Here is a 16,201-nt window from a genome sequence, read left to right as displayed (position 1 = left end):
CTTTTAATTTACTGCAATTATCAAACACTGAAAGAATTGCTGCAGTTACACAACATTTAGTCCTAAGCGGAATCTTTTAATCATGCTGCCAGCAGATTATATTTTGTATCTCAAACCATTACATGAAAAAGATTTCACATTACTGTCTCCTTTAAGAGCTCTTTTCAAGTAGAGTCAGTCATGATGACAGGCAAATGATTGCCCCTTCTGCTTCCTTTCAACATTTCTTGTGAAGTACACATGATCTAGTTTTTCAAGAACTTTTCTCCCATTTTGGAAGTCATTTGCTAATATTTGCAGGTTAGCAACCTAATGCTCTGAGGGAGGATGAATAATGCAGCTTATGAGGTTGATTGAAAGTTATTTATATAGGGCACCTATATTAGGCACCTAATGATGCCTAACTTTGGAATCTGCGCTCAACATTTTTTAAAATTGGCTTTATTAGCAATATGGTAATTGACCATATCAGTTTTCAGCCAATAAAAAAAAAAATTAAAATGAGCAATTAAGAGTTCAGAAATCTTAGGATGCCTAGCAATGCCTAAGTAGAGGTGCCATCTGACACCTAATGAAAAGTAGGTGTGTTTGGGGAGAGAATAGGCATGGTTGACTTAGGCATCGCTAGGCATTGTAGTTAGGCCAAGTAAAACCTGGCCTAATAAACCGGTGCCTACCTCCAGGAAGCCTAGCAACGCTTAACATGCCTAGGCACCGTTAGGCGTGATTCTATAAATGGCGCCTATTGGTTGATTGACAACCACACTGAGTGGTGTATATAGAACTTATAGGGCCAGATTCTATAACTAGCACCTAAACAATCAGTGCTGACTAGAAGGGCGCATAGTGCTATTCTACAAGGTATGTGTATCTTTTATAGGACTGTGCTTAGCACCTGTGCATGTCATATAACTTAGGCGTATCCATTTAGGCCAGCTACAACCAGGCCAAAATGCCTGCGCCTAAGTTGTACACACATCAGGCATGTTCTATGAGAATTTGCATAACTTTTAGGAATGCCCATGATCCTCCCCTGGCCATGCTCCCTTTTCAAATTTGCACAATGCAACCGGCACATACTTTTTTATAGAATTGCACTTTCCCAGCTGTTATGTGTATCTTTCAATTAGTGCCAATTATCATCAATTATGAGGTATTAATAGCTAATTACCAGCACCAGATAGGCCAATTAATCAATTAAGTGGTGCGCGCATAAACAAAATGAGTGGGATACTTTGACGGCAGTGAAAGACCAAATTGAACTGTTCCTTGGTAACTACATACCTAAATTGTACAATGCTATGATTCCTAAACTAAATTAACATGCAAAATAATCACAGTTAAAAATAAATCAAATTAGTGTGAAAAGTACTCGGTGCCTTGTTTCCTGTAATTGAGTCGCAAGAAAAACATCAAGGGACCATCATAGCACTGTTACTATCTCACATTAAATATATGTAACTCCATATAACTATGATTGATTATTAAAGTATACAACTGGAGTAACGGCACTTATCTGTTGTTCCCGATGTTGATGAGACCCCCATCTTAAAACATAAAGTGACTCAGCAGGACAACAATCACCAACATCGTGACTGCTTGTGGACAATGTGCTCCACCTTTGTGATTGCCCGTGAAGATGAAAATATTCACCAACAATAATCTAATTCACAGACTCTCCCCTACCCAGATCTGAGTTTCGCCGGAAGGCTTCTTCAGGAGGAGTAGCAACTTAGCTATACTGTGGTAGAAGAGTCAAACTCGGATATTCTTGAATATCATTAATACCAAATTCCCAAACTGTTGACAGCATTTTAAAAACAAACAAACCCAGATCTCTGTTTGGAGATAGTATTGGAATAGTCTCTGCTGGCTAGCAGAACCATAACAGACAATATCAGATGACGGAGAAGAAAGGGACCCAGGCTGAGGAAGAAGAATGGAACCTAGTGGTTCACTAAAAGAAAATGAAAGTAGATCTGATGCCAAGAGGGGACAGATTCAAGACTGGTAACTAACCTCTGTCGGAAGATAGTGTTGAACTGGTTTCTGCTAGCAAGCAGGGCTATAGCAGATGATAACAGCCTGGCCCTCAGCTGAGGAATGAGAGTGAGACCCCGGAATGGTTCTTTGAGAGAAATGAGGATTGATCTTCCATTCAGAGATGTGAAACCAAGATGAACCAGATTTTTAATTATGTTTAAAGGGTATATGGAAAATGACTTTGAATTGATCTGAGTGACTATGCAAATAGTCTGAGTTCTGCGGTCAAATCTCTAAAGTTCCAATAAAGTTGGTGTTTATTTGAAATGTACCTGTCTTAACTGCTGATCTATTATTGGGAGGAAAGTCTGGTAGTAAAACCTAGGGAGAAGTACCCTTCAGCCTACCAGGATTAGCCAGCTCCAGGCTGTGCCCAGCTCAACAACTCTATCTTGTTTTGTAATTTCCTGTAATTACCCAATGAGCTTAGCCATTAGCCACGACATTTGGAGTGAGACCAGAGTTACATAAATAACAGAAAAATACGTCAAAAGTGAGACTTATGCAGAGATAAAGGTCACCAGTGATTGATGAAGCATCTTTTTTAGAAGAATTCAAGATGAGTAGATGATATCAGGTTGAAATCCTGTTTAAAAAACATGTGACCTCCTTGAAAATATCTCCGCCTTGAGTGGTGGGAGAAAGAATTTTCAGGGTGGTCACTAAGCAAGGAGGGCTTAGATGTTCAGCCTAGTGGATGGTTTTGGGAAGGGGCAGGGCCAGGAGAAAATAAAAGACCCTAGCATCAAGGGGGAAGTCCTGGGAGCCAAAACATAATAAATTTGCTGTACATAAATTTGGTGCCTGAAGCTCCCCCCAAAAAGGAAGAAAGTGGGGAGGTAACTGTACACATCAACCTAAGACCTTGTTGAGTTTTAAATCATTTATTCAATTCAACACAAATGTACCCAACACGGTCCGTGTTTCAGTTTTAACACTAAAGCCTGCATCATGGATATAGGTAAACAATCCATTAGAACACTTTACATCTATGGAAAAAATACTATGTAATCACAAATCCAATGTTCCAATGTATCGCTCAAAGAGCAGCATAGTCGGGCCTACATTTCAGCTGCCTATCTTTGCCGGTAGATCCAGAAACTAAACCCTCCTGCTGATTTCAGGTTAGGGACGTGTTAGAGGGTTGTCTTCAGGCAGGAGGGAGCGGACATTCCTCCTGCCGATTGGGGGAGGGGTCTTCTGCCTGCCACAGCCAGATGAGCTGATCGTGGCAGGGGAATTTCCCCAATCAGCTGAATCAGCAGGACTCCCTGAAGCTGCAGTTTCTGCAAGTTCTGCCAGCTCAGCTGATTGGAGGAAATTCTCCTGTTGTGATCAACTAATGGCAAGCTGCAGACTAGTGGCAAAGATAAGCAGCTGAAATGTAGGCCAGGATTTTCCCGTGCCTATATTTTAGCCGCCTATTTCATGTTGTGACGGGGCCAGAGGTAAGGCTAACGCTGGCAACCCGACTCCTGCTCCAGGCGCAAGAATAAGCGCTCTTTGGAGGACCGCTCTGGAATAAGCATAGAGGAAAAAAAAGAGAAAAAAAAAAGCTTTCCACCAATAATTCATGGTTCCAAGTTTTATTATCCAGTTCACTTTGCACTGGCGCACGTACAGCTGCACTGGCTACTACTACTAATTATTATTTCTATAGCACTGAAAGGCGTATGCAGCGCTGTACATTTTAACATACAATAGACAGTCCCTGCTCAGAAGAGCTTACAATCTAATTTAGACAAGACATTTCAGGGTTACTTGGAAAAGTATTTATTACAAAATTCTCCTTTACAATAACTTCTTCCATCAAACAGAAAAGGAAAAATAAACAAAACATTTCTCTTTAAACAGGGTTTCTTTCTCACATTTCTGCTGCCATGCTTTGCATTGTCCCCTGCAGCATTCTGAATCCAAAACTTATATACAAGAGCCTCTGAGGACCAGAGCTGGCCCTGGCCACCACCCCTCCCCCTCCCTCCTGGCATTAACTTATCTCCTCCTAGGCTTGGCTCTACTCCTGTGTGTAGCCCACTGTTTCTTCAGGAAGTTCTTCCCACCTGACTACATGAATTATGAATACCACAGTGACCTTTACTATTTCTGGACAATGGGCTGGGAACCATCTACCCTTGTTTTAATGGTCTAGAATTCCCTTCCCAAAATGTTCCCACTTAGCAGAGATGTACAATGTCAGTTCACTGAATTAACTTAGGGCTTCACTTCTCCTTCTAATGCTAGTTAGCCTTAATCCATCCCCCACCACTATGCTTTGCTTGCATACAGGGATTCTGGTTTAATTTCTGCTGCTAACCAAACCTCACATTCATACATCAAACACTCATTCATTATACAGTCCCTCATAAGGATAGAAATGTTTCTTTGTAGTACTTTAGACCATTGTTATACAACAAACTTTCATTCCGTTCCCCCACACAGTACCTTACTGACTCATGCTGCATTCAGATATGCAATCCAGGGCTTCTGGGCTGCTCTCCATTTCATTCCCCTCAGAGCCATCTCCCTCTATCTCCATTAGAGACTCCTCACTCTCTGAAGCAGGATACAAGCTATCCTCTGGAGCAGCTTTTGGCCAGCCCTGCTCAAGGAACTTTTCCCTTCCAGTTAGCCTGTGCTTGAGAAGCAAAGTTTTGTCAGCATGGCTGTGCTTTGGGACAAGAGGCAGTTAGACATAGCTCCTAGCCTTCTGTTCCCTGTTCAGTGAGGAATGTCCTTCTCTCCAGGTTCCTGATTGTTTCTTTGTGTTCTCAACTGGCTTTAATTTATCCTGCTGTGAAACTTTCACTTACACTCTGAGCACATTCTGCCTTTCAGCTCCACCCATTTCCTTAACCCTTGCTGTGTCAGATTGCCTGACCTGAGGTTTAACCTGAGAATGAACAGATGATTTATAAAAGGAATTATAGGGGCTTGGAACAGGTATTCTGTTCTCTGCCATCCCTTCTCTATTCTGCCCTGCCTGTCTGACCTTAGCACTGGGAAAAGAATTAATGGGCAGGTTCCTTGGCTTACGAATGGGCACATTTTCTTTAGTGGCAGGGTTTAAAGCAGATTTTGAACCTGTGACAGGGGCTTCCCTGCCACAACGTCCATGCAGGCATTTTAGGCTGCCTAATGCCACTTCCTGCATTGGCTATGCCTACTTTGGCATTCGGTGGTCTAAAGCGCTTATGTAGGCGTGATTCCAGTGCTGTTTTTTTGCCGTTTCTAACAACATTTTTCAATATAGGTGTTGGTAGGGTATTTACCAGTGCCTAAGTCTAGGCGCCAGTTTTATAATTTCCCCCTTTGTTTTTTTGTGGTTTAACTTGCTTTACTAATAAAACTAACCACTTAGATTGTTGACTATTTATTGGATGGGAAAAAAACAATAGCTACCCCGAAAAACTACTATTCGTCCTACTAAAGTAAGTCTGGTTCCAGCCTGTGCCCAGCTAGAATATAGAACTTTGTTTTGAAAATCATAGTCAAGGTACCCTCTCTGAAGAGCTTAGCTGGCACCCAAGACATTATGAGTGAGAGCAGGATTGTAAACACTTCTACAGTTGCATTAGATCAAGGTAAAATGAATCTACATATGGAAGATGGCAGGATATTTATACTGTGAAAATAAAAGCTGATACCCAAATCCTGAATTATAGGGCTCCTTTTACGAAGGTGCGCTAGGGTTTTTAGCGCACGCACAAAATTACCAATCTACCGCCTCCTAAAAAGGAGGTGTTAGTGGCTACCGCGCTCAAGAATTTAACGGGTGCTATTGCACGGGTTAAGGTCCTAGTGCACCTTTGTACAAGGAGCCCATAGTAATTAAGGAGCTGAGAAAGACATTGAAATGCAAATAAGTAAGTACAGAGTCCTGTAGTATACAAATTTATAGAGAATTACAGTAGTCAGCTAATGGTATGATCATGGCCCGCACAACCACCCATAATTTCAACTGCCTTAGTAGAAACAATTTATCTTACAAACTGTTCTTGTAATATGAGATTGCAATGGTGGTTTCTGGTCAACCATAATATCAAGATAGCTAATTTCAATATGCAATTGTATTCACACCTATGCTAACAGAAGAGGAGTAACATTAGGGGTTAAAACACCAGCCTTAGCATCCAGGGGAGCCCAGTTCAAATCCCACTGTTGCTTCTTGTGATCTTGGGCAAGTTGCTTAGCCCTCCATTACCTCTGGTTCAAAACTAGATTGTGGGTCTTCCACGGATGTAACTCAGCTTGAGCTACTTTTGTAAAAGGTGAGAGAAAATCCAAATAAGTAAATAAATTCTACAAAGGCTGAGCAATTCTACAAAGTCTGATCTTAGAGGTTGATCATCACCTTCATTTTAGCTAAATTAAAAGAGATAGATTCAAATTTCACTGTCAAAAGGTCTCAAGGTAAGACATGGTAGCAATAGGTATATGTTAAATAATATACAGTAGTTGAAAACAGAATCCTGTGGAACATTGCAGTGCAGAAGTATCCAGTCTGAAACATCTAATTCAACATTTACCTGCTGGGAATAATTAGCTAGAAAAACTGGAAACAATCTAAAATAGAGCCACCAATCCCCAAATACTGTAAATAATCTAGCAGAATTTGATGGTCCACAATGCCACAAACAGATGTCAGATCTATGAAAATAGAAAAAAAATATGCTTGGGGGAATATTTAGATAGCAGCGGTGAGCATTTTGCGGATTGCCGCTGGCATTATTCCCGGATATGCAATGCTAGGCCATGTCTGGGCTTCAGCACTGAATATTCAGAACTTAACCAGCCATGGGTTGCTAGGTGAAGATAGGACTGTGTTTTATGCAGTCCCAATTACATGGTTACCGTGGCCGGTTAAGTGCTGAATATCTAGGGTTACCAGATGTCCAGAAAAACCCAGACATGCAGATTGTGGGAAATTACAGGCAGACCTTAGGAAATTGGAAGACTGCTTGTCCAAATGGCAGATGAAATTTACGGCCTCTTTTACAAAGCCGCGCTAGCGGCTGCCACGCAGCAACAGCCCCGAAGCCCTTTAAATCTCTATGGGCTTCGGGGCCGTTAGCGTAGCGCAACCGCTAGCGCGCCTTTGTAGAAGAGGCCGTTAATGTGGGCAAATGCAAAGCGATGCACATTGGGAAGAATAAACCAAATCACACTTACCAGATGCTAGGGTCCACCTTGGGGATTAGCATCCAAAAAAAGAATCTGTGTGTCATTGTAGACAATACAATGAAACCTTCCACCCAATGTGTGGCGCGGCCAAAAAAGCAAACAAGATGCTAGGAATTATTTAAAAAGGGATGGTTAGCAAGACTAAGAATGATATAATGCTTCTGTATCGCTCAATGATGCGACCTCACCTGGAGTACTACGTTCAGTTCTGGTCTCCTTATCTCAAGAAAGATATAGTGGTGCTAGAAAAGGTTCAAAGAACAGCGACCAAGATGGTAAAGGGGATGGAACTCCTCTCGTATGAGAAAAGACCAAATCGGTTAGGGATATTCAGCTTGGAAAAGAGACGGTTGAGGGGAAATATGATTGAAGTTACAAAATCCTGAGTGGAGTAGAACGGGTACAAGTGGATCGATTTTTCACTCCATCAAAAATTACAAAGACCAGAGGACACTCGATTAAATTACAGGGAAATACTTTTTAAAACCAATAGGAGGAAATATTTTTTCACTCAGAAAATAGTTAAGCTCTGGAACGCGTTGCCGGAGGTTGTGGTAAGAGTGGTTAATGTAGCTTATTTTAAAAAAGGTTTGGACAATTTCCTGAAGGAAAAATCCATAGTCTGTTATTGAGAAAGACATGAGAGAAGCCACTGCTTGCCCTGGATTGTTAGCATGGATTGTTGCTACTCTTTGGATTTTGGCCAGGTACTAGGAACCTAGATTGGCCACCATGAGAACGGACTACTGGGCTTGATGAATCTTTGATTTGACCTAGTAAGGCTATTCTTATGTTCTTAAGTTCTTTTGTTCTTATGTCCTCTTTTTAGAGGACTGTCCAGGTTCCTGGCCAGATTTGTCAAAACCCCAGCAGTTCATCTGGGTTTTGGAAAGTCCCGAGCGCCGGATGTATCTGGAGGGCCTTCAAAAAGCATGTGCTGATGATGTCACATGCATCTGCACATGTTGGAGGCTCTCAAGACGCAGCCTGGAGGTTGGCCACAAATAAAAACAAGTCTTTTGGGGGGCAGGGCTGGATGCATAAAGGGATAATCTGGAGGCAGAATTGGGGGGGGGGGCCTAAAAATGGAACAAGGCGGGGCTAGGGGTAGAATGGGACAGGGCCATGCATCCGGGTTTTCCCATCCTTAAATATGGCAAACCTATGAATATCGGCACTTAATTAGCCAAGTGCTGACCCTGTCCATTGAATTCCCCCAATATAGCCAGTTTCCACTTAGACACCAACTACTAATTTTTAGTGGTGACAATCGGTTAAGTGCTGCTGAAAATGAGCAGATAGCCCCAAGCAAATGATTTAACCGCTCTGCGCCTATTTCTGGCTAATTAAACCATTTTGAATATAGACCAGAATGTTTCTGTAGCATGAGGAGATCTAAATCCATACTGATTTGTATCCAAAATATTAGTATTACTTAGATATTCCTGTAGCTGTATGTGCACTAACCATTCAATTACTTTACTTAGAAAAAGGAGAATTGAAATTGACTGATAGCTATTGCAATCAGGCACACTAAAATTTGTCTTAGTACTGGCTGTTCAGTTGCTCTTTTAAGAGTCACAGGAAGGTAGCTTTCTGCAAAAGATGCATTTACTATGTCACATAAAAAGGACTTACAATCTCATAAGCCAATTTTATAGAAGGAACAGTGGATAATTGTATTCATTCTAGCTACAATATCTTTGATCATCCTCTTAACTACTTAACTAAAAATACCCCATCAGTCTCCAGAAGATTGTAAATTCACACCATAACATCCTTTTGGGTCTATTCTAGGTTAGTTTGAAAGTGTACAGAAAAGTCTTAGGTAGATAGCAATTGTTCATAAAATAACTACAGTACTCCCCCAAGAAGGCAGCTGGAGCACCAGTGGGTGAAGAAAATCACTCACGGTCTGCTCCGACCGTCTCTTTGACATGCAGCTCCTGATTGGTGTAGCCTGACTTTACTACAGGAAGAGGCGGTCAGAGAAAACCGCAAGTGAGTGAGTCCGTGAACCGTGAATTCGCGGAGGAACACTGTATTTCAAATAATTTAATGCTGGGCCTACCCCCACTATCCTGGCCCCCTACCTCCTGACAAAAGAAAATTACAGCATCAGAGCGGCACAGAACCTGTTAGCACGGGTCTTGCTTGGCCCCCCTCCTCCACTCAACAGAAAGTCTGCCAGTGCTTCCTTAATCGTTGCATCCAAGCTAACTGGCCCTGCATATAACATGATGCTGTGTGGTAGACCCAGATTCTGTAAACAGCGCCTAAATTGGCTTGCACCTAAAAAAACGGTGCCGGCTGCTTGTCAATCATACTTAAGCACTGTTAACAGAATTGTGGCTACTGGCGCCTAAGAAAAAGCTTAAGCATCAGTAATGCAGGCCAGGGTTTTAAAGACCTACATTTCCAGCACCTAAGTTTTACGGAGAATTGCGCATAGCGGCACCTAAGATCATCTCCGCCCTTAACCATGCCTACTTTGACCTTAGGCCCCACTAGACGCCATGCTGTAGGTGCGATTCCAGTGCCTACTTTTTGAAAATGAGTTTTTAATCAGTTTCAAATGGCACGGTCAATTACACATCAATTAAAGCCAATTAAAGAAATTCAGTTACGCGTCGGTAGGCACAATGTAGGTGCCTACTGATACCTAACTTATGGCACCATTTTCAGAATCTGGGCCTGACAGGCTTGCCACTTAACATGCACTAGTATTTGCAACTAATGAAGGGTAAGTATATCTTTACTGCATATTTGTTAAAAGGCCTCTGTGTTTCTTAGCAATGGGTTTTTAATCAGTTGCAATGATGAGCCCACTGTGAATTCAGGCATGGATTGTGGAAGCATTCATTATCTTATGATGAAAACAAGGACTGAAAACATGGTCAAGACAGGCACAGGATTGTGGTTTAAGTTTTATTTATATTATATGGTGGCTGGTGTTCCTCTTTTGCCACATGGCTTCATGTAGAAAAACACGATTACCACTTGAGTACATTTTTAAAAAATCTGCTAGCACCTTTACAAAGACCCTTGCTCATTAATTATAACATATGAAGATTTGTCTGCTCAGTGGAAATACAATATAGATAGACGTCTTTAAGCCCGTTACATTAACGGATGCTAGAATACATGTGTCTGTCTGTCTGTGTGTCTTTATCTCTCTCTCCTTGGCTGCTGCCTGTATCCTTCTGTCTCCCCCCACCCCGAGCAAAGCTGTCTGCCCCCAGCACACACCTCCCCCCAAAGCAGCCCCCTTTCCCTCTCCCTGTCTCTCCATGGCCCCTTCTGTCTTCCCCCCCAGAGCAAAGCTGTTTGCCCCAAGCACACCCCTCCCCCCCAAAGCAGCCCCCTTTCCCTCTCCCTGTCTCTCCAGGGCCCCTTCTGTCTTCCCCTCCAGAGCAAAGCTGTTTGTCCCCAGCACATCTCCCCCCCAAAGCAGTCCCCTTTCCCTCTCCTTATCTCTCCATGGCCCCTTCTGTCTCCTCCCAGAGCAAAGCTGTCTGTCCCCAGCACACCTCCCTCCAAAGCAGCCCCCTTTCCCTCTCCCTATCCATGGCCCCTTCTGTCTCTCCCCAGCACATCCCTCCCCCCAAAGCAGCCCCCTTTCCCTCTCCCCCTGGCTCCCGGTATTGATCCCCTTCTTACCCTCCATCCATCCCGGCGTCTTCTGGCCTGCTCCTCTTCAAAGCAGCCTGCGATCGTGGTGGCCGGCTTTAGCGAACCTAGCAGGCCACTCTCCAACTCGGTAGCACGTTCCCTCTGACGTGCATCAGAGGGAGCGTGCTACTGAGGTTGGAGAGCGGCCTGCGAGGTTTTTTTAAAGCTGGCCATGATCGCAGGCTGCTCTGAAGAGGAGGATCAGAGGCGGCGGCAGCGAGTGAGGGCGGGAGGTGTGTTCCCTGCCGAGGACGCAGGCAGGGAGAGAGCACAGTCGCGCGCCTTCAGCCACCACACGCGCCTCCAGCCCCTGCAAGCGCCGTGAGGTATTAAATAGAATACTGCCACAGAACCACACCTCATGGCGCCAGGAATCACAAATTTTCAAGAGCGCATGCGTGCTCTAGGGTTTTATTATTATAGATACAATATATAGATCCTGTAGATATATGTGTGTAGACAGCTATATATAAGGAGAGAGATAGAGAGATCTGTCTACACACATACTGTATCTACACTACCTGTATATTATATCTTTATCTCTCTCTCTCTCTCTCTCTCTCTCTCTCTCTCTGTATATATATATATATATATATATATAGGTCATACTGAAATTAATGAACAAGAATTTTTTAAAAATCTGAATTTATTAATATAGGAAAAACAAGTATATCATCTTAATGTACAGACTTTTCAACATAGTCGCCATTTCTCCTGCACACATTTTTCCCATCGTTCTACAAGCTTGACAATTCCCTTGCGGTAGAACTCCATTCCATCTGCCCTAAGACACAGGCACACTACTTTCTGGACGTCCTCTACCATCTTGTAGTGTTGGCTTCGCATCTGTTGCTTCACAAAACCAAAAAGATAGTAGTCAGAGAGTGCCAGGTCAGAACGGTAGGCAGGGTGCAGAAAATCATCTCCTTCATTTCGATATCTCCGATGAAGATCTTGAGTGATGGTTTTTCTCTGAACTTTGTGGTCTTTGGTCAACAAAAGTGTGACCTCTAGAGGGCACAAACTTTTCGATAGCCTAAGCTTACAATCATTTCCTGCACTGCACTGTGTCCTATTCCAAGTTTTGCTGCAATGTCATTCACAGTAACACATCTGTCTTCTTTAATGATGTCATCAACCCTTTCCTTGTTGCATTAAGTGCACGCAGTGTGAGGGAGACTGCTACGAGGCTAATCTTTGATACTTGTGTTTCCATCTTTTAAATGTTTCACCCATCACCTAATACTGCTAGCACACATCTCCATATGACACTGAAGTCTTTGGAGGATTTCTGCAGCGGGGATTTCCTCTTTAACAAGGAATTCAATGACAGTACGTTGATGAAACAAAACATCAGTGTTGGCCATTTTGTATCTACTGCTTGTGGTCACATAATAGAAGCTAATGACGTCACAATACCTCTACGCTTAGAGGGGCATAATCGAAAGGAACGTCTAAGGCCGTTTTCGTCTAAGTCGCAAGTCGTCCAAAGTAAAAAAAACAGCCTAGGACACATTTTCGAAAAATACATCCAAAATACGTCCTGCCAATCTGATCGTCCAATCCGCTAAATCATCCATCTTTATATCACATTTTCATCCAACTTTTTGTCCAAGTCAAAAACACCTAGAACAAGCCCTATTGGACGTGGGAGGGGTCTGCAAAGTGATGGACTAAACACCCAGACATGCAACCTAAATAGTGGGATACCTTACAGGGCACTGCTGTGAACTTCACAAAAAGAGTGCCATGTCTTCTCCTCACTACAGCTCCCTTATAGGTCATGATGAGCCCCCCCAAACCACCTCCAGAATCTACTAGACCCACCTATCTACCACCCCAATAGCCCTTATGACTGCAGGAGCCACTTATATGCCAGTACAAAAGGGTTTTGGTGATGTATAGGAGAGTGCACATGTTTAAATATCAATGCAATGATTACAGGGGCTTATGGGCATGGGTCCTCCTCTCCACGAGTCCCTAACCCACCCTCAAGACGGCTTAAGCTGCCTCTGTGCTAGACGACTAGGCTCTCCTATGCCAGGCTGCCAGGTGATGATGGTCTGGAGGCTGAATTTTAAAGATGTGATTAATATTTTTATTGGGTTGTGGGGGGGGGGGGGTCAGTGATCACTGGAGTAGTGTGTGGGGGTCTGTTTTATGTGTTTGCAGTGCTTATCTGGTGATTTTAGGTGGATTTTTGTGACAGACCATGTTTTACATGGTCTAAGTCACAACGTCCAAGTTCCGTCGATCCTGGATTGTATAACTTTCAGTTATACATGCTGTACGACTAAGTCTAAGCTGGCCCATGTCCCGCCCAACTCCCGCCCTCGACACTCCTCCTGAAACGCCCCATTTAGCTTTGGTTGTTCAGCAGCACTATGAAGGCCTAGGTCGTTTAGAAATACGTCCACAATCCATTTTTATTATCGGCGCTTGGACGTATTTGGACAATGTTCATCCAAGTGCCGACTTAGGCTGGTTTTTGGATGTTTTTCTCTTTCGATTATGAGCCCCTTAGTGTAAAGGCTGTACATTAAGATGACGTACTTGCTACACATACAACCTCAACGCTGTCCTTGAAACACACACACAAAAAGAAATAGGTGACCACTTTTTTCTGCAAAAGGAGAAAGTATGTCAAGCCATCCCTAATGCTTACATGGCCTAGCTCTCTTCAACAATTTATTCATACTTACGATTAGAAGTATGATTAGTAAAGTGCAACAATGTCTCACTGGTTTTTCCACCTCCAGATCATTCAAGGTTGATATCTCTATCCTGACCCTGTTAGAAGGAAAGAAAAAAACACTGATTATTTTCTTTGTTATAGAAATCGATATTTTTTCATTGACTTTGAGTTGCATATTTTGCTAGCCTTTATTTAAAGCAACCCCTATGTATAAAGGGCTCATGCAATAAAAATTGAACAGATTATACTTTTAGCATACACATGAACAACAAAGTAACTTGCACATGGTAACACATATTGTTTCGTATCATACAAAATCCAATATAAAAGATAAAAATACCTAATGTCACAGCTATATATCAACTGTTACCAAGCCAAGCAGTGGAAGGAATCTGCAGAGTAGCATACTTAAGTAGCAACATAAATCTACATGTTTGTGGCTGCTAGATACGCTGTCGTTCCTTCCACTGACAGGCATGGTAGAAACTGAAATATAACTATGACAAAACTTATTGCTTACCATACTAACAGGTGTCTTAAAATATGCATATTATATTTTGCCACACTAGCTTGTCAATGAAACTAATGGATTTGGTAACCAAAACTACTGTGGATGCTAGCTGCCAGCAGAAATCCTCCATACTAACCAGAACAAGCTAAAAGGTATTTTTTCCCTTCAACACCCCCTCCCATCACCACCACAAGATAGCAAATACTATGGCCTAAGGCCTAAGATTCTATTCCTGTATCAGCAGAGCTCATGTGAAATGAAGCCAAGCCCCAGACTCCCTTCCCTTGAGTTGAGCCAAGCATAACTCAAGAGCCTTTATGTCTTCATACCCCTCTCAACAGCCTCCCTCCACGTCAGGCACACGCAAAGAATTTCAAGTCCTGATCTACAAGGCTCCGTCTTTCCTACCCATTCCTTAGATCCTAAGTAAATAATTTTTGATGCCAGATTCCTTTACCCCTAGCCCAAGTGAAGGCTGTCATGTCCTGGTAACCTTACTCATATTTAAGCATAGGAAGAGCCACTCAAAAAAGTAGTATTTCAGATTTTGATAAAATAGACTCAAAAAAATCTAACCCTCCAAGGCAAAAGTGAAGAGCTTGGATTCCCCTCCAAGTCTTATAAGGCAAATGAGGGTCTGCTGAAGCCCAATCCCCATCCTTCTAAATACAAGGAAAGAGCTGTAGACTTAATATCCCCATGACAGATTCAGAGGTTTTTCCTTTTTAACAGTGCAGTTATACTATTGGGCAGCAGAGGGTGTTGGGCAATTGGAAAAAGACTACAGGTCCCAGAATACCTTGTGCTTTAGAGCTCACTGCTCAGTCAGAAGGGTAGGACTCAGGCAGGGAGGAGTGCTTCTGCCCAGAGTTAAATGATTCAGAGATAATCTAGTAGGAGAAAGGTCCCAAGGGAAGAGCTCCCTGAGAGAGAGAGAAAGAGAAGGGAATTCCCAGTTTTCCTAGACATGGGCTAGGACCGAAGCCTGGGGAAACTGAAGGCAGCCTCCTGAAGCTAAGGGAAACCTGAACGGAAAGGAATAACTCATTACTGTCTGGCTGAGGTAAGCCACAGTGATATTATTGTATTAAGTGTGAGACAAACCAATAAACAAAATGCTTTGTTTATGTTAAAAGTGTTTAATAATATGTGCTAAATTATTTTCTTACTGTGGTTCAGACATTGATCCTGAGTAGGGTGGATTATTGTAATTCACTATACCTAGGAGTTGTGAAAGGGAAGTTGAGGGCTTTGCAAATGCTTATCGACTCCGCTGCAAGATTAATCACTGGGGTTCCTAGGAGTACCCGTATAAAACTCTTGTGTTGAAGAAATTACACTGGTTACCTTTGCAACAAAGAGTGCAGTTTAAGATTGTTGCGATTATACATCAGACATTGTATCATGCTTCCTCAAAGATCTTACAAGAATTCTTTGAGATCTATAAACCGAGAAGACAGCTTAGAGATGTAAATGGGATGAAATTAAGTTTGAAGGGTAGAATGTCGACTATACATGCTAGGATCGGAGCATCAATGATATCTGTGGCTGGTGTAGAACTATGGAATGCCTTGCCTGGTATCCTGCGGTTTTGTGTGGGGAGGATGAATTTTAAGAAAATGCTGAAAACTCAATTATTTGCCAATGCCTTCTTATGCTAAGGTAATGGGCTCTAATGGCGGCATATCGGTAAGCGAGGCTTGCCGCATGGGCATCGCCGCCCTCCCCCATTCGTCCTCGTCGGTTTTCGAGGTCGAACGGCGTGGAGGAGGGGGAGGGGGCGGACCGCCCCTTTGGACCGGTACTGGGAGGTCACCCTGTATGGCAGCGATGAGCCCGGGTCCGATGGTCTGCATGAGCTCAACGAATTGAGCTTCCAGCACGGACCGTAGCGAAGCCGATAAGGAGGGATCCGCACCAAAAGGGGGTCCTCCTGCACGGTCATCGCGCTCCTTCGAGGTCGAGTGCTTCTGCTTAGTAGCTTTCGGCACTTTGATGACCACTGGAGGTACTGTGGAAGGAAGAGGTACCTGAACCGAGGAGACCGGGGCAGGCACCGACGTCGAGCTCGTGGATGTTGTCGGGATGAACGATGCCGG

General features: G+C 43.1%; 1 protein-coding gene across 9 annotated transcripts in view; it reads right to left on the bottom strand.

The window, feature by feature from the left end:
* CALCR (calcitonin receptor) overlaps nt 1–16,201 on the bottom strand; it is a 587,401-nt gene that overhangs the window by 311,156 nt on the left and 260,044 nt on the right. For 8 of the 9 annotated variants that reach the window (XM_033931114.1, XM_033931117.1, XM_033931112.1 and 5 more), the window contains one exon: nt 13,599–13,686. The exons of the other annotated variant lie outside the window; for it this stretch is intronic. Coding sequence is in view for 1 of the 8 variants with exons in the window: in XM_033931111.1 (XP_033787002.1) it covers nt 13,599–13,686 (88 nt within the window). In the remaining 7 variants the exon portion in view is untranslated. The remainder of the gene's footprint in view (nt 1–13,598; nt 13,687–16,201) is intronic. 9 annotated transcript variants of the gene reach the window in all.

The sequence above is a fragment of the Geotrypetes seraphini genome, chromosome 2, assembly GCF_902459505.1.
Source record: "Geotrypetes seraphini chromosome 2, aGeoSer1.1, whole genome shotgun sequence".
Lineage (NCBI taxonomy): Eukaryota > Metazoa > Chordata > Amphibia > Gymnophiona > Dermophiidae > Geotrypetes > Geotrypetes seraphini.
This window is presented reverse-complemented; position numbering and strand designations above follow the sequence as displayed.